Source organism: Nestor notabilis, unplaced genomic scaffold (assembly GCF_000696875.1).
Source record: "Nestor notabilis isolate BGI_N333 unplaced genomic scaffold, ASM69687v1 scaffold20667, whole genome shotgun sequence".
Classification (NCBI taxonomy): domain Eukaryota; kingdom Metazoa; phylum Chordata; class Aves; order Psittaciformes; family Psittacidae; genus Nestor; species Nestor notabilis.
The window spans coordinates 23,931-42,399 of NW_009935396.1; the positions used below are offsets into that span (position 1 = coordinate 23,931).

An 18,469-nucleotide genomic window follows, 5' to 3' on the forward strand; every position below is an offset into this window, starting at 1 on the left:
AATGCAATTGCTATAGTATATTAGATGAAGTAATTTTGGCCTGTGATATGTGCTACGTTAGCCATAGTGAAGTACCTATCCTAAGGATTTTAACAGAAGAGTCTGAAATGGATGAGACTAGGGTATGCTTTGTGACTGGGGGAACACTTGATAAATAAACTTATTCTCAGTTGCATAGTCACTTTTGTCCTGCATCCCTAACCATCAGAGCCTGGGCCATTCAGAGGAAATCCTAGTTTTAAACTCTTCCAGTGAGTTCCTAATAACATGTTGCTACTAGAATTCCCCCTTTGCAGTGCTGCCAGCTGGGTAACTTCCTTCTCAGTCTGAGTCCTATTCACATTCTTATCCTTACAACCATCTGATCTCTAACCCCGCTCTTACAGGTTACATTGGTGTAGTGAACAGAAGTCAGAAGGACATTGATGGCAAGAAGGACATTCAGGCAGCTCTGGCTGCAGAGAGGAAATTCTTTCTCTCCCACCCAGCCTACAGACACATGGCTGATCGCATGGGAACCCCCTACCTGCAGAAAGTATTGAACCAGGTACTGTCAACAGCTAAGAACTGCTGCCCACTATGTCACTGGAATGGCCATCAGGGCTCTTCTCAGATGGAAGTGGCTGACTTGTACAAATATTGATAAACAGTGAAAAGCACTAAGGTCAATTACAGAGCTTACACACCAGAGGCAGAGCACTGCTTTATCCTCTCTGTAACACTGGTGCAAAATCAGTAGTTGGCACATTTACACTGTTAGAATGCAAGGTCTTTCTAGTTAAGCTAAAAGATGCCTTCTAAATTTCTAGTGGTCTCTGTACCTAACAGTAAGCTGCAAAGATTGATTTCAATGTGATACTGGTAGTCATTTTCCTATCTATTAAGGCTATCTTACCTCCTGTCTCATGCAGTAGCAGCTTATTGTTGCTTCCCTCTCTGCTCCCTTAAGTGAAGAACTGCTTTGTTCTTTTTCCTCCTTATTTAAATACTTGTCTTCAAACTGGAATTTTTGACAGCTGTGCTCTGTGGAAACCCTCTTATTAGAGCCTCATCAGTGGTTTTGGCTCTTTCCACCTTGCCTTGTGATGTTTATTGTTGAAAAAGGGTTTAACCACTATGGTGTTAGTGGTTTGATAATCTGAAGCTGGGATAGTCTTTACCTGTATTAGCAAATGCTAATACTTGTATGTAAAGCTTATTCTTGAGTTGGAGACAGCAGGCTTGTATGAATGGGAGTTTTGTACCTGACTAGAAGGTAAAATGAAGGTGATGAATAGAGGAATGCAATAAGTAGGAGCTGTAGAGGCAGGATAAACATCACTCATAAATGGTATCTGTCCTGAGATAAACTTATTAGGACCACTCAGAAGGACTGAGCACAGAAGAGAGGAGTACTCCTCTTTTTATTTTATGGTGTGGAAGTAGCAAACTCTTCCCAGTAACCACATGGAGGTTTATTATCATCTTAAACCCTTTTCTTGTGTAGCAATTGACCAACCACATCCGTGACACCCTGCCAGGGCTGCGCAACAAGCTCCAAAGCCAGCTTCTCTCCATTGAGAAGGAGGTGGAGGAGTACAAGAACTTCCGCCCTGATGACCCTGCTCGCAAGACCAAAGCTCTGCTTCAGTAAGTGGCCCCAGTGGCAAGTCCCTCCTTGGAGATGACTGCTCAGCCATGACTTCTACTTAATGCCTTTTGTTTTCTTTCAGGATGGTCCAGCAATTTGCTGTGGACTTTGAGAAACGCATTGAAGGCTCTGGAGACCAAATTGATACCTATGAGCTGTCAGGAGGAGCTAGGATTAACCGTATCTTCCATGAGCGTTTCCCCTTTGAACTGGTGAAGGTACTGCTTCCCTGTGCTGCTGAGATCCACTTTGTCATCTTGCATATTGTCTTTTACCTCTTCTGTCTCCTTACTCCTCTTGGTATCTTTCATAAGCTGTCTTTCCTTTTGACTGCTTTGTTTCACGTTCTTCCTTTTATCGCTTTCGTACTTATTCTGTCTCCTTTATTGGAGCCTTCCCATAAGGGAACTGACCCTTTCCCTCAGTCCCCACCCTTGTGACAGAACTTAAATTTTCTCTTAGTTAAATGACTGTGTTTCTTTTTTTTTTTTTTTTTTTTTTTTTTAATTCCTAAATGCTAAATTAAATGTGCAAAATAACTTTAACACAAACTGTTGTAAATCAATGACTGTTCTTGCAGGTATGTTGTGTCAAAGCTTTGACTGATTTTTGCATAGTATGAATGGTGCTGAAACTTGTACTTCCTTGATTCTGAGCACCAGATCAGAATTAAAGTTGCCCTAATAAATATGCAAGAAGCAGGAAAGAGGATGTAGATACACCTGGGATTACTTCTGTCAGTCCTCTATCAATGGCCTGGAGGTGGGAACAGTGGAGAAACTGTTCTACTGTCATAACAGTTAAAGAGGATTTTAATTGAGTTATAGTTTTCTTGGATGGCAAAGTGCACTAATCTGATCAGAAGTGGTACAGAAAGGCTTCTTTTGATATCAGTTGGAACAGACTTGAGAGCCAAATCATTCTAGTCCTGGATTTGCTTTCTTTTCTGCATTTGAATAAGATGAGGCCTTTTCAGGTGAAATACAAGAGCCTGCCTTGTATTGGATAATACATTTTTTTTGTATGTGAATTGTAAATCTATTTGTTGTGTTCACTGAAAAAAACATCTGCCAAGATCTTGGGCTGAATCTTGGGAGACAAAACAGTGTGTTTTAGGAAGCAATCTAGTACTTCAGTCAGATTGCTTTATCTCAGCAAAGCTCCTTGAGAGCTGCTGGGGCTTGGCATCTGTAAATGTAGGCCCTCAGCTATTTGTATTTGTCCAGCATGTCTGCACTGGCAATAGAAGCCTTAGGGCTGGACTCTGTATCCAACACTTGGGCTAATATCTCATCTGTCACATGACAGTGCTGGCGTGGGACAGCTCTTGTTGTTGTGTATCCTGGGGTTGCGCAAATAAGTGTCAGACAGATTCTGATCAAATTCTCTCTTGGTGCAGATGGAGTTTGATGAGAAGGAGCTGCGGCGGGAGATTAGCTATGCCATCAAGAACATCCATGGTATCAGGCATGTATCACACACTAGGCAGACCATTGGCTGCATAGCCTTGTAAATACCTCTAGACCTTCTGAATGGAGTTGAAGACTTCAGAGGTACGGTAGGTCAGCCAAAGGGGAGGGATAACCTCCTTGGACCACTCCAGTAGCTTGAATTTGGGAGTAGGGGCAATCATCCAAGTCAGTTTGCTTTCTCTTCCCATGTGAGAGTCGCAGAAGGCTAAAAGGTAAAATTGCCTTGGTGACAAGACGTTTTTCACCCTCCTTCTTGTGTCATAAAGAATAGGAAGAGGGATGCCAGCCCACACTACTCTTTCATTTAGTTAAAACCAAAATGTCCTGGTGGCTGAGGTGAAATGGTGGCCTGGCCATGGCTGTCCAGATGGGATCTGTTTTGCCTTCAGCACCTCCTTCTTGTGAGGTGCCAAGCATTCCCCATTTTCCATGGACTCCAGTCAGGGCTTGTCCTAGGGGATGTGACATGCACTCCCAGCCCCACGTGCCGGGTGTCAGTGATGGCGGTGCCTGCTCCAAGATGTGTGTGTAATGATTTGACATTCTCCTTGCCCCTTCTCCCCCTCCTGCCTTCTCTTGTCCCCACCCTGGGTGTTTAGAACCGGTCTCTTCACACCCGACATGGCCTTTGAGACCATTGTGAAAAAGCAGGTGAAGAAGATTAAAGAACCTTGCCTGAAATGCGTGGACATGGTCATTTCGGAGTTAATCAATACTGTTAGACAGTGCACCAAGAAGGTAACCAGAGGCAGCATGGAGTTGGCACCTTCCACCTGCTCGCTGGCTGTGGCGCAGCATTGTGACCTGGGCAGGGACTTGCCTGCAGCCACACTCGGTGTTTCTAACCACCTCCTCAGCATGACTAGACCTGAGCGGTACCAACCTGGAGCGACCCAGCCAACAAGCCAAACAGGAAGGGAAGTGCTGTGGCACATGTGCCATGGCCCTGCTCCCTGCCTTTTTGAGCTAAGGGGTGCTGGAGATGTCCCTGCCACCCTTCTAAAACCAAGGGTATTTCTTATGTGGCCACATTTGAGTTTAAATTTAGTATCTGGGTTTATTTTCCAAGGCAGAAACTGGGATTTAAATTTTGCCCCCTCTGTTCTTGTAGAAGTTAGAGGGTTAATCCCAAACTAGCCTTTGTGTGCTGCTGGGGACAAGTATGGGGCTGAACTTCAGAGGATACAGCAGTTATAGCTGTGGGCTGTATTGCAGGGAACCATTCCTGTGGTGTTTGGCTTGGTTTCTGGTTGGCTTGGTCCATTACCCTGTTCTGGAAGAGCAGCACATGGCTGAGAAGAAGCAAGTTAGAAATGTCCATCAATCTCTGTGGTCCTCCTAATCTCGGAGAGAGGGCTTCAGGTTTTGCTCTTTGGGATCCATACTGGTACATGTTGGGGCTGAGGGAGGGAACCTGCCTGATTTTGCCCTTTGGATATGGCAGTTCTTGTTTTCTTGGGGTTGAAAAGCAGCAAGATAAAATGACTTGTCCCATTCCTCTCAGCCATGGCTTGCTGCTTCAGGCAGGGCTAGGTGCTGGTGGAAAGGCACCTCAGTTAGGATGATGGTATGGGCACTGGAGACTGGAATCGCCACTGGCTATTCAGGTGCAGGTAAATGGGTGTTGCAGGAGGTGCCTGAAGAGTCTGACACCCTGTCTCTGCAAGGGTGGGGAAAGGTGCCCAAGTGGTGATACTTGCCATTGCTTGGAGAAATGCCTAGTCCTTAGGGCCAAGAGCTTCTACAGAAGGGCTCAGGCAAGCAGGCACGTGCTTTGCCCCCCAGGACAGACTGGGAAAGCAAAGTGGATGCAGTGAGAGAATGCTCAGGTTTCTAGAGTGCTGGAGGAGCTTCCTTTTTCCTTCCTGCTGTCATCTCTTGGGGTGTGTGACTGTGGGGAGCACCCAGAAAATTGCCATTAGAGCCTGGCGACAGGTAAGCACAGGCCCTCAGGCTGCCAAGTATCCAGAGTCGCCTGCTAACTGGATCAGAAGGGCCCTTTTCCATGCCCTCTGAAGCTTCTCTTGATTTATTTTCCATTCCTCAGTTGCTGTTAAAAATCTCCCATTCATTCTTTCTCTTCGCATCCTTCCTTCCATTCCCCACCTCTTTTTTTCTTTCACTGTTCCTTTTTGTTTCCTCTTTTACTGATAATTTCAGAATAGACCATCTGTTCTGACAGCAGCAGGTTCCTCAAGTGATCAGGTGGTGGGTAGCAGGGTGGGAAATAAGAGGCCACAGGGGTGGGGGGGTAAGTGTCACAGATCCAGGATGAAAGCATTCCATTTTAGCTCAGCTCCTACTGCTATGGATTTGATGGTTTTCCTCAGTGCTAGTGTGTGCTCTAGTAGCCATGGCTACAGATTTGTATTTGAAGAAAGAAAATATTGTGATTCAGGTGATATTCAGGTACTGGAAGCTACTGATTTATTAAAGATACTTGGTTTTGTGCAGGGCCTTCCACATCTGGTGGGGAAAACGGTGTTTATTGAGCTTAGCAGGGCAACTGCATTAGTAGGAACTGTCGTTAAGTCAGAGGATGTGAACTTTGGAAATGCCCTTGCTTTGCTCGAAAGAGGCATTGTTGACACCTTGAGAAAGACCCTTGGGTGAAGCTGAATCCTGTAACATATTCTAACTCTTGGCTGCTTAAAAAGCAAACTAGTTGTAGGTCTTACACTATGTGCTGAGGGGTGTTTTAATAGCAGTGGTGCTTGGGGTCTTGCAGGTGTTATCCACAGAGATGTGAAAGATGAAAAACAAGTAACTCGGTCTGTATAACAAAGAGCATCCTGGTAGAAGCTCTAAAGTGTTAAAGATGTGCTGAAAAACTTCTTTGGGTTAAGTAGTCTTGAATTAATCTTGGCCATGTTTTAGTAACTTTAGTTTCTATGGACTTTCTGCTTTTTCATAGTGGAGCCACTGTGAATACGGGCCACTCAGGATCAGTGGAAATTAAGACTTCCTTTTAAACCTCAATGGGCCTGTATTGGGCCTGATGCTACAGGTTAGCTGGGGCAGAATGGATGCTTTATATAGCTGTGGATGCCCTGCAGAATGTATACATTTTCCTAATAAGTGGGTACATCTGTTCTGAAGAAGTTAATGTTGCAGGAAAGGTGAGTGAAGTCAAATGAAATATGCTCCATAAGTGGACCAGTCTGTCTGAATCCCTGCAAATGAGAGCCATCAATTCAGTTCAGTTCTGCTAAAGCAAGATGCAAGTGACAGACTCTAGCAAGTCTTAATTTGGCTTCTGTTCTGGCTTTCTGCAGCTGGAATGGGGAAAATATAAAGGGGAGATAATGGTGGTGGGAAGGGAAGGGGAATGCCTGAAGCAAAGGGAAATGAGACCAAGTGAGCCTCTAGGAAGAGGGGCAGTGGCTCACTGGCAAGCAGCTTCGTCTTAAACTCCAAAGAAGCTTTCCTTCAGGAGGAGATCACTTGATCCCTGGGGAGTTCCATCCATTCATCTTGCTCTTGACAGCTCACCATTTCACTGGCCCAGCCTCTCCTACCTCATTCCCCTTTGCCACTTCCATTTGCCTGTAGACTCTCCTGATACTTGGCAGTGCACAGGCCCCATAGCAATGCTCACCTGGTTCAATAAACTAATGGAATGAACCAAAAATCTCACTTCTCATTTTGCCTTGTGTTTTCTCTCTTTTCCCTTCTCCTTCCTTCTCTTTCTTCCTCCTTCCCGTTCTTTCTCTGCTTCGCTTTCTTCTTCCTCGTTGCTTCCTCCCACCCTGCCCCTGCCATGCAGAACGGGTCTCTTCACGCCTGACCTCGCTTTTGAAGCCATAGTGAAAAAGCAGGTGCAGAAGTTGAAGGAGCCGAGTCTGAAGTGTGTGGATATGGTAGTGAGTGAGCTCACATCCACCATCAGAAAGTGTAGCGAAAAGGTAAAGAAACAAAACATGCAAAGAAAGGTCAACGCCCGCTCCTTTCCCACACACTTCCATGCTCTTTCTCCACACGCATCCTCAGGAACTCCAGCAAACCTAGAGAGAGAAAATGGGTATAAAGATGTAGCTAAAGGAAAGCAGCAACCTGCAGCTGTAAGAGCAGTTTAAAAGCAGGCCAAGAGAAGTGGCATCAGCTGATGGGCTCTTTAGCTGAGAAGTGAGCTGGGATCTAGTGGATTACTCCAGCATGCACTTTTCCTCTGGCTGGCTCTGTAGTATACACCTCAGTGGGACTCACACCCTTTGCAAGCCCCGTTTCTGTGCCACTACCTGCACATTTGGAATGTCTTGTTTTTTGTGGGACACCCCCTCCCTTAAAAAAAATGGAGATACCCTAGAAAAAGCCAGAAAAGCCCTCACATCCCCCAGCACGAGCAGTCTGCAGGTTGCATTTGTCCACAGAGCTATGTTGAGCAGTAGCATATAAAAACCAACAGTCAGTTGAAAGTTTGAGGTGGAAGATGTTCTGCAAGAGATACTCGGGGTCAACAGAAGATGACTTTGGGGAAAAGCTTTTCCAGGCATTACACCCTCTGCATCATTCTCCTGCTGCTCTCTCGCTCCATGAACTATGCTCAGCTGGAGGTAGTGTGGATGTTTTTCCTTGTATGCTGTGAAGCACAGGAGGTGAAGCCTTAGGCTAGGAGAGGGCAGCAGTAAGTGGAGAGGGAAGCTGTCCCAAGCGACATGGAAGGTGTTAAATACTGCTTAGAGGCTGGGGCAGGAATGGGTTTGTTTCCCAGGCTGGTTTCCTCCAGGAGAGGGCACCACATGCCTCCTTAAACTGAAAAAAGGCAGTTGTGGCAATTGGTGTAAAACACACCAGTGAGGAGCCAGAAACATCTGTGGCACAAGAGAAGTATGTTCTGGAAACTGAGTTGGAAAGAGCTGTTTCATGAGTTATTTTAGGGCTTGAAAATTACAGTTCCCTTCTTCCAGGGTTGCAGCCAGACTCACCATGTATACCCCTAAGCTGGGAAGGAAAGGAAGGGACGATAAGAATTGATCTGAGTTCAGAGTGAAGGCAAGAGCTGAGCTCATAAGGTGGTTGTACGTAGGAATAGAGCTCACCACTGCCTCTGTTTGGAAGGTGACATCTTTGACATGCCCTGAGCTCTGCCCAGTCTCTCTCTTGTAGAGTCCTGCTGTTGCCAGACTGTGGGGGCTGATGTGGTGAAGCAGAGTAACTCCTTTCCAGCCTGTTTCTCTTGTGGGTTTTATTTGATGGATTTGGTTGTTTACAGTGTTTTCTGTATCTGGCCAGAGATGTCTGCGCTGGGTGGGGAGGGAGAAGGATCATGTAAACCCCAAGAGTGCTGAATTCCAATTTTTGTTGGACCATGTTATTAGAAAGGCTGGATACCAACTTGTGCTGTGGATTTTAATCTGTGGTATGGTGGAGGACCACATGAGGATGTTCCAAGGGGATGCAACCAAGATAATGCTGTAAGGAAGGTGAGAGTAGCAGTAACACTGTAGGAGATTAATGGCTGTAATAAAAGGCAGAGGGGCCAGGGAGGTAAATATTAGAGATGTGAAATAACTGTCTGAACAGAAATATGTAGCAACAATACTGGAAAATAAAAGAAAGGCTTTAGTAGTGCTTAAAGTCAAATGTCTACATGTAGTGATAAGGTTAATCTTGCCTGTATCTCCCCTTGAAAGAGTAGAAGGTAACTGCCATAGACCATTTTAGGACAGCAGCCAGCCTGAGATGGGGTCTGATGGCATAAGGTAGTAACAGCACAAGGGCATTAGTCAATTTGCAATATTTATCTTGCATGTTATAGCCCTGCTTGATGTGGATAAGAGCATGTGCTATTTAGGGAAGATACCTGGAAAAGGCTACTTGAGGACTGATGCTAATTGTAAGGTAATACCCAGCCTGCTGTGGTGTGGACTGATGCTGCCATTCAGATGACAAATCCAAACCTATAAACTCACTAGAAGCCCTGTGAGGCTTCTTGAAAGGAAGATCATGTGGGCTAACACCTCTTGAATTAGCTTAACAGTCCAGTAGCCTTGGTTTGTTGCTGTCCTGAACTATTGTGTGTTGTTTGTGTGGTGTCACAATTATTTCATTTCACCCCAGATGGTGAGGACATCTTTGTATGTGCAGCTGATAAAGCTGCATGGATGGAATAATATGGGACTATCAATAAAGAACACGGAGGGCGGCAAACCCATCTGTTGTCTACAAAAGTACAGCTTTCCTGTATGAAAAGAGATTTGCAGTTGACTATTAGACTAAGTTGAGAGCTGAAGAGAAGGCAGCCACTGACAACTGTTCTCTGGCCTGATTCCGAGCTTCTTCCAGTTGGTTATATGGAGAGTAGCTCCAAAATCAGCAGAAAGCTGGTGTAAGATGTAAGACCTCACATTTAGGAGGATAATGTTCTAGCTAGTGTTTTTCCAAAAGCAGGAACCTTCTGTGCCAGACTGCACTGCAGCATCTCACAAGTGCAGGAAGATCTTGCAAGTCAGCAACTTTCAGCTAAAGGTTGCTCTTTGGTGTGCTGGCAAGGTCTCCTGGAATCTGCAAAGAGGGGAACTAAGGAACATTGGGACAAATTGCTTTTCAAAGAGGGTTGTAAGCTTGTATTTTGATTAAACAGGCAAATGCAGCTAAAACAGGATTGAAAACCCAATTGAGCTGGGACATGATCCCAGGCTGACAGACTTTGAACCCCTTGAAGGGTCGCCTGCTCTCCTGTCTTTCAGAGTCATGGCATTTCTGGGTGCTGTTTGTACTGCTGGTGATAACTCCCTGCCCCTCTGTGCCCTATTGCATGTTCCCTGGTGGTGTGACATCCCATGGCTGCCTGTGTCCTCTTCCCTTGCCCACCCTTGCTTCTCCTGTGCATGCTTGGGGTCGCAAGCTCCTGCATGGGGACTGATGCTGTCAGTTTATTTTTGCACATGGACGTTGCTGGATTTGGACCTGGGTTTGGAGTAAACCACAACTTGGTTTGCACTTTGTGTGCATTTGTACTGGTTGGGAGTGGGGTGGGAGGGGGAAGGTTTGATGTGTTTTTTGTTTGACTGTTTTTAATTTGAAGCAAAGAAGCTGAGACTTGCTTAGAGGTTTTCCAACTTCCTGTTTTTGTTTGACATAACTTGCCCATCTATCCTTTGCCAACCCCCCAAAGGAAACAGGAAGTTTTGCCTGTGTGTCTCTGAAGCAACCAGCTGCCTAAACCATAAAGATCATGGAGAACACCCAGTTTGTGCTTTCAAGACAAGGTGGTGGTGGGGAACACTAATTTCACTTAGTTTTTTCCTGCCTCTGTAGGGTCATTGGCATTCAAAACAAACGACACGTTTGAAAATGGGCAGCATCAAAGCTAGTGCTCAACGTCAGTTCCAGGCTATTGTGACTTACCTGACTGCAAGGGTGCTGGAAGGGTTTGAGACTATCTGTAATCACATGTTAGCAACATTGATGGTTAGTGTCAGATCTGGCTTCCAGTGGGGGTGCTGCACACTTTGAGCCAGTTCCTTCTCACATCTTCTAACTGCTTATGTATACAGAACAAAAGGCCAAACCAGTTCTAGAAGTTCCTCTCATGTACACTGAAGGAACGAAACAAATCAGTATAGATCATAGGCAAATGAGACTTCTTTTTTATACATCCCCCTCGATATCCCTTAAGGGGATATAAAAGACTGGTATTAGGAAATGCTGTTTGACATTATAGTCAAATTGGAGGTAATATTAAGAAAAAAATGGGGGAAATTATTTATTTAGTGGGGGATAGGCAGAGTGAGGAAGAACAGGCTAGATCCTGGGTTTGGAGGGTTAATCTCATTTGCCTGTTCTAGGCCTGACCTGAGAGGCATACAGTTACTGCTGTTGAAATCACTAAAGGCTTATGAATGTAGGCAAGTAGGTAGGTGCTGTGTGAAACCCGGAGGGCTTTAAGGGGATTGATTTTGGTAGTGTCTCTCATGTATGATCTCTAGATAATTCTTTTGAACCACAGCTCATAAAGTCCTACTTCTCTGTCTGACCGAAAAGTAGAAGGATTTCCTCCTCGGTAACATGGCAAAAACTGTGGTGTAGGTGTGATCTGAATGCAGACCTCAGCTATGTAATCCTGCCCCAACACAGGGGGAGAGCAGGTAAAAGCAGCCTAGAGCAATGTTTCTTGAAGATACGTACTCTTGAGTTGGTCAGATCCTCTGTGTCTGCTGCAGATGTTGATGGGGAGGGCCAGATGCTTTCACATAGAGGCTCAGCAAATGGGGATTGAAATCCACTTCACTTCCCAGGGAGACTTTTCATAGGTTCATAGCAGCTTATAGCAAAAGACCATTCACCTCCTTAGCTTACTACAGTGAGCCTTTACATCTAGGGTTTATCAAGTGTGTCATGCCAGAGAGAACGTGGTGGGTTAGGAGCAGGCCTCCAGTGAGGCAGAAAGGTTGCTGCAAGAGTGCAAAGGGCTTTTTCCTGAAGCCCAAAGCAAGAGGGGAATGAACTTTGCCACCAGCAGACCTTCAGGAACTTGGAAAACTTTTATGCAAGTCCAGCTTTCTGGAACTTCCCTTGCAAATAGCTGACTGCAGGGTGTATGTATGCATGCATGTATGGGGGGGGCTGCTCCCCACTTCATACCTCCCTTTCCCATGTGCACGTGTTTTCTCTCTCCTGCAGCTCAGCCAGTACCCTCATCTGCGTGAGGAGATGGAGAGGATTGTCACAACTCACATCCGTGAGAGAGAAGGCAGGACCAAAGATCAGGTAGGGCATCAGGAGTGTGTGTAAGAGGGGAGATTGGAGGTGTGGGGACACCTTTGAAGGGACAGTCTAGGCTAGACTGAGCCAAGGGGTGTCTGGCTGCAGAGGGCTGGTCAGATGAACAATGCACAGGGCTCTGTCTGCTCCTGACTATTACCAGTGTCAGTCACTAATGTCTGTCTTGCTCTGTGCCTCTGTTTGGCAGGTCATGCTTCTAATAGACATTGAGTTGGCTTACATGAACACGAACCATGAGGACTTCATTGGCTTTGCCAAGTAAGCACCCACAGCCTGTTGCCCCCTTTTGTCTGCCTGTGTTTCCTGCGGCTCTGTCCTATAGCTGCTCCAGTAAATGGGTTGCAAAAGCCCTGGTGCAGATACTGTGGTCCCAAAGTATTGCTCAGCTCTCAGTATTGCTTGATTTTTCAGTGGCTCTGTATTGCAAGGCTGGGGAGGAGAACAGGGATGTGTAGAAGGGGGAGTGAAGAGTATTAGGGTTGAGTCAGGAAGAAAGAAGCAGAAGCTGTGGAGGGTTAGTGACACAAGTGTGGTTCAGGTGGGAGCATGATGAGTTGACCAGGCTGAGAGAGCAGATGGAAATAAATGGGGTTATCAAGGCTTGGAAGGCAGTGGTGAGGTGCATGAACTCACTGTAGCAGCAATCTGATGGGAGCAGAATTCAGGTAATCGGGAGCCTGAGGGGTTTTGAATGTCTCTGCTGTTGTTTGCAGTGCTCAGCAGAGGAGCAGCCAGATGAGCAAGAAGAAGGCAGCTGGCAACCAGGTAGGCCAAGTTCCATCTCCTTCACTGCTGCAAGAAGGGCATGTTTGCTACCTGGAAGCTACCAGGTGGGCAAGTGCTGGGCTGGATGCAGCAGTGCTCTAAGTTGGTTTTTTTTATTCATCAAACTCCATTTATACCTGGAGGATGCTGGTTTAGGCTCACTGCAGTCAGGAAGAGCTGAGCATGTAGCAGCAATAGAGGGCAAGTATTGTAGAGGGAAATGATGTTTGATAATCAAGCTCTGGTCTTGCTTTTCTGGTAGAAATCCTTATTAATGTTGTATAAATCCCTGTTCAGACCCTTCACTAGCTGTGCTAACTCCTCTGTTGAAGTGAGGGATACGGAACACTAGGTGTGAACTGTTGCAGTACAAATTGTCTTTTGTGGTTGTCTTTCCCACCAGTGGTATCTACTTTCTGGAAAGGGATTTCAAGAGAGTTCATAGACTCTCTTCTGGAAAACTTCCCTGGAAGTATTTAAATCTCTGTATGGGGAGACAAAGGGTGATTATAGCCATGGTTGCACAGGGTGTGTATGAGAACACACCCATGGGAGAAGACAGCAGCGGAGGGGAGGAGTTCCATTATTCCTCTAGGAACTGTAAGGAATAATGGAAATCAATTGAATATAATTGAGAAGGGGCTAATGGTACTTTCTCCCAGATTTGCTGGGGACATGGCAAGGCTCTCTAGGCTAGAAGATCTTGTAGAAACAAACCTTTACAAGCAGTTTCATAAAGAATGGAAGCAAATGCTTTTGTTCAGTCCTTTTGAAGACATTCATTCCTGACATCCATCCTCTTTATAATAAGTCTGACCACCGTTCCCTGCATGTAAACACTCAGACTGTTTCAGTACTGTTGGCAGGCAGGTAGGTCAGCAGGTTGGGCTGGCCAACCATCCATTCCATGGGATCTTGGAGCAGCTGTAAGGAACCCCATCCTCTGCAGTACCACTGATACAGAGCTGAGTGTAAAAGAGTGCAGAGGGCAAACTCTGGATGTACCTGTAAAGCGCTTTGGCTTTCCCATTAGCAGACTTTATTTTGGGATGGGGGTTGCTTTTGTTAACACCTGGGGTAAAAGATTTGGCACCAGCTTCCAGTTTATTTTATTTTTGAGCCTCTCTCCTCCTGCTCCAGCTTTCCTAGTAACAATCTCTCCTCTCTTTGCTCCTCTCCTGCTCTCTGCTCTGCTGCTGTTGCTATGGTTCCCCTTTGCAGGATGAGATCCTGGTGAGTAGAAGGCCACTCAGCAGGGTGTGCTAATGAACATTAATGTTGCATCTGGGAAGGCAAGAACAGTGCATAAAGAAATTATTCCCTCTGCTGCCGAATGGGGAGAGGAGGGCAGCTGGCACTAGGCACAGGTGAAGCAGAAATGAGGTTGAAAGGTAGTATGTCGAGGTAAAACTCAGAACTGCTGGTACATCTTGTGAGTGGGTGGAGATGAAAAGCAGTAATCCACGGATGTGTGGTTCTGTTTCACTGCCCCCTCCTGTCCATGGAGAGAATAGGACTATCTCGAGCTTAACAGTAGGTGTAAGATGAAGATCCAATGCCCCTAGGTTTACCTTTATAGGGTAAATTGACAATTAAAAGGACTGTGTACCTCTGGTAGGCTGCTCACACAGTGCAATTTGCTAATATCCAGTGCAGCTGCATGTTTTTTTTCAAAGCCAGGTTGTTTTCAGCAAGCACATCCATACAACGAGGTACACACACAATGCATGCAGATGCTTTTGGGTATTAACAGTGCAGTAATAGGCGTAAAAGCTAATGCATTTAAGCTGATGCATACTTGCATTTGATTACTGCACATGTGAGGCTCTAAACCAGCACTTGGTGAACTGGAGTTCCCTAGAGAGTAATAGCCTGGCTTCTTTACAGGCTAAGCCTAAAAAGAACTTGTTTTGCCCTAAATTGACTACTCAAACACCTGGGTACAAAAGTCCAGAGTACTAATTCCAGATGCACCGTTTTGTTCTGTTATACTTAGTGTCTCCTTTTACTAAACTCAATTCTCTCTGGGTTGCTTGCCCATCTCTTCTTGCCCCGACCCCTGAGCTGAGTGAAGCACTCCACACGCTCAGTGTGCCCAAAGGTGTGCTGGCACCCTGGTTTTCTCTAGGCATGGCCTTTTCTGGGTGTGTTGCTGTGATCTGGTGTTTGTAGGTTGTGCCAGTATCTGAGGCACTCTTGATGCGCTTCTTCCTGCATCTCTTTCCTCTTGGCAGAGGGTATAATGCACAGCACTGCCAGGCTCCTTCCTGCGTCCTTTTTATACTGTTCCTGGCCCTTTTGAGGCAAAGACCTTCACTGGCCAGTTGAGTGGGGGGCTCCTCTGGCAGCAGCAGAGAGCATGGTGTTCCTCGTCTTTCCATACAACTCTGTGTGTAGGGATACCCTCTGATCTTTCCTCTGTCACCTAAAGCCAGGCTTTTAGGGCCTGTATTAATGCTCACTGCTTCCACCCCCTTAGGTCATCCGAAAGGGCTGGCTCACCATCAACAACATTGGGATCATGAAGGGTGGCTCCAAGGAGTATTGGTTTGTCCTGACAGCGGAGAACCTCTCCTGGTACAAGGATGATGAGGTGAGTAGCACAACTTGAATCTTGTGCATTGATGAGCGTACAGCCTTCAGTTCACTGGGTGCTACGGCTGTATCTTCTCAGTACTGTCTGCAGCTTGTTCCTAAAAGGAACTTGTTTTGTCCTAAATTAATATGACTACTTAAACACCTGGGTACGTAAGTCCACAGGAGGTGTGGAGCTGAAGCTGCAGCTCAGATGCTTGCTTCTCCTGACTTGGAGTAATTACTTAACCTCTCCAGGATTCAGTTATTAAACCTGCAATGCAGGAATGTCTTTCTTTAATGTTTCTATATTGAACATGCCATTCATGCATTATGTGTAAAATTGTCTGAATAGTGAATGGTTAGAGTACTGCTGATCAAAAGTACAGTGATGTGTGGAATATCACTGATAGGAACATGCCAGAATCACTAATATTCAGGGTTTTCAAGCAACTTTACAATGTGCTCTGGTGTTTTTCTGCTTCAGTGGGAAATTATTTAAGCAGACAGAATTGTCTCAACTGAAATTATCATTGTTAGCAATGTGTTGCTCCCTGTGCAAAACAAAGGTAGATAATTGTCTTTTCTGATGACTTTGAAAAGAGAAAGAATAGCTGGATGGTTTGGTAAGAACATGATCAAAAGGGTTAGCCCCACTCAATGTGCTGGGGGGGTATGAAAAATGTCTGGTATGATTTACTCATGCATTCTGAGTTGATGGGGGTTTCTGATTGCAAATGAAGAACCTGGTCTGCCTCTTACTGTGGTTTGTGTCCCTTAGGTGTGCTGAGACACATAATAATGTGCCCGGAAGCTGCAGCTAGTCCTGGCTTCTTGTCTAGTTCCTATCAGTGGGCCTGTCTCATTCTCAGCAGGTGGAAATGATGACAAACCCAGTGATGAATCAGCCTCTAAATATCACTTTCTGCATAGAGACTGCTGCTGTGCTGCTATGGATGAGCAGGCAGTGATTTCCTAATTAAAGAACCAGGCACTGAAATGTCTTTCATTAAATCAGTGTGTCTCTGCTATAAGACCCCTGCCCTTGTATTCAGAGCTGCTTGGGGAGGCTTCACTTTCCTCTAGGTTTGCATATGCAGGTCGAGTGGTTATAAACATCAAGTAGTTTAATCAAAGCCAGCTGCCACATCTGCATTACAGACATGATCAGAACTCCCTGCTCTTCCCTGGGGAGTGGGAGGGAGGGAGGAAGGACTACAGTGGGGATGTATAAATTGTTGATAGATTCCAGTTGCTTGGGATGGGGATTAAACCTCCCTTCCCTCCTGAGGGAGGGCAGCCTTGGGGGTCAATAGCAACTGGAGGTCTGCACTGTTTCCCTTCTGCATAGCAAGAGGTAGAGCTGCCTAATGAAAACACTTTCCTGCCAGCCTCAGTCCCTTAAACACCGGAGGACCAGTGCTGATGAGGTCTGAGCTGCCTCTGAGAAAGGAGTCTTTGTCTTCAGTGGAGTGGGAGCAGGGGCGAAAGGGAAGCATGTTTTTACTTGCTTCCTCCCCAAGTTCAACTCCTTGATCACTGGCTGTTGTGAGGGAGAAAGGAAGCAACTTTCACCTGGACTCCATAGCTGTTTTAGGCTAAAAGTCAGTGCATTTGAAAGGCAGCTTGGAAAGCTTTGAGGATGGGGATTCCCATCCCAAACCTCAGTCCTGCACAGAGCTGGCTCCATCCCAAAGAGCTGTGTGCAGTGCACAGTCCTCTGTCAGCCAGGGTTATCTTTGCATGGCTGTCCCAGAACCTTTCCTTCTCCACCAATTCAGGAGGACCCATGTCCTCTACAGCTCCCGAAATGTTCCTGTGTGGTTTTTAAAGGCTGTACACCATGATCTTTCTTCACTTAAGCTCTGGGAGGAAGGGGGAGGCTTTGTCTGCTCCACCCTGCACTTCTGCGGGCTCTCTTGTCCCAGTTCCCCTGTGCTATGGCAGCTTTCCAGAGGGAATGAAGAGGGAGCTGAATCCATCTGGTGTGGATGGAAGTGCTGGTGGCAGAGCTGTGGGTGACGATGGAGGAAGGAACAGGGTGAGAGGTGTGTGGTGGGTGAAGGCTAGGCTGGCACCTCTAGAGCTGGGGGGATTGGGGGCACAGTCTCTCCCTGCCCTGTTTTGCAAGCCAGGACCCGGAGCCTGTGGAATGAAGACATCTGGACCCCATTAGTGAAATACCAGTCTTTCCGCAGTGCTGGCTTGTTTTTCTTCTGCCTCTGAAGAAAGGAACTGAAACTCAAAATGTCTTAAAGGGCCCAGCATTACATGTTAGCAGGGATATGTGGCTGTGGATGCTCTGGAGGGGCCTGAAGGAGTGTGCTCGGGAGAATGGGAGGGGAAGGAAAGAGCAGCAGACCAGGCGGGGGTGGAAAGTTGGCTCCCCACTCTGCCTTGCTGCCAAGAGCATGTGTGTGTGCTCCTGGGCTCTGTTTGTCTTCCTGTCTCCTTTCAATGAGTCAAACGCTGGCCCCATGGAGAGCGGCCCCACAGAAAGCTGGCCTCCCAAGACCTGGAGACCCTCCTGAGGTACCTGCACCTCCTGAACCCTGTGGGATCATGCTGCAGCCAGCAATGGGAAGGAGAGATGGGGAGGAGCCTGCTCTGGCTGCTGGCAATATAGAGTGAGATTTTCTTTGCTAAGAGAGGCCACAGTGTCCCCAGGGCTGGAGCAGCAGCACAACATGCAGGATAGCTGCTCAGCAAGCTCCACAGTGGACACAATACAAGAGGCTGATTTGAATAGTCCTTCTGCCTGAATCCCTCACGAAATTCACAGTGCCCACTTCTCTGCAGGGCTTTCCAGTCTGCTGGAAAAGAGGGTCTGTGAGCTGGGCTAGAGCTGCTGCTGACGGGGACCTTGTAGGCAAGATGCAATGAGCACTGTGCTGAGTGGTTCCTGTTAGTAAAGCTTACTACCTGCCGGAGGGGACCCCTGCATCGTCTGCTCTGCAAGGGTGACTGTATCTGTTGGAGTGACTGTGCTGGAGTGTTTGCACAGCCGGGTAGATGGATATAACTGCTGGTTCCTTTGGGAGTTTGTGTGAATGTACAATACAGATGGGACCTTCTGTCCTTCCTTACTCAGGTAAATCATGTACTAGAAGGCTGGGACTTGTAAGAACAGGTGACTACATGAGAAGGATATGGCCTTGTTTCCTTGTGTAAAAGTGTGTGTTGCATGCAGCGTCAGAGCATTTGAGTCCTGTGTGTGTGCAGAAGGGGTGGGCACAGGGTTTTAGGTACTTTCAGGTGCGTGGGGGGTGCTTCATATTCTTTATACATCATGTTAATTCCT

General features: G+C 46.5%; 1 protein-coding gene across 1 annotated transcript in view; it reads left to right on the plus strand.

Annotated features, from left to right (window-relative positions):
• DNM1 (dynamin 1) overlaps nucleotides 1–18,469 on the plus strand; it is a gene marked incomplete at its 5' end in the record, with an annotated part of 42,173 nt that overhangs the window by 3,251 nt on the left and 20,453 nt on the right. The window contains 10 exons of the mRNA XM_010017834.1: nucleotides 387–547; nucleotides 1,487–1,629; nucleotides 1,713–1,848; nucleotides 3,030–3,097; nucleotides 3,702–3,840; nucleotides 11,728–11,814; nucleotides 12,017–12,087; nucleotides 12,543–12,594; nucleotides 13,816–13,827; nucleotides 15,074–15,187. Coding sequence (XP_010016136.1) covers nucleotides 387–547; nucleotides 1,487–1,629; nucleotides 1,713–1,848; nucleotides 3,030–3,097; nucleotides 3,702–3,840; nucleotides 11,728–11,814; nucleotides 12,017–12,087; nucleotides 12,543–12,594; nucleotides 13,816–13,827; nucleotides 15,074–15,187 — 983 coding nt within the window. The remainder of the gene's footprint in view (nucleotides 1–386; nucleotides 548–1,486; nucleotides 1,630–1,712; nucleotides 1,849–3,029; nucleotides 3,098–3,701; nucleotides 3,841–11,727; nucleotides 11,815–12,016; nucleotides 12,088–12,542; nucleotides 12,595–13,815; nucleotides 13,828–15,073; nucleotides 15,188–18,469) is intronic.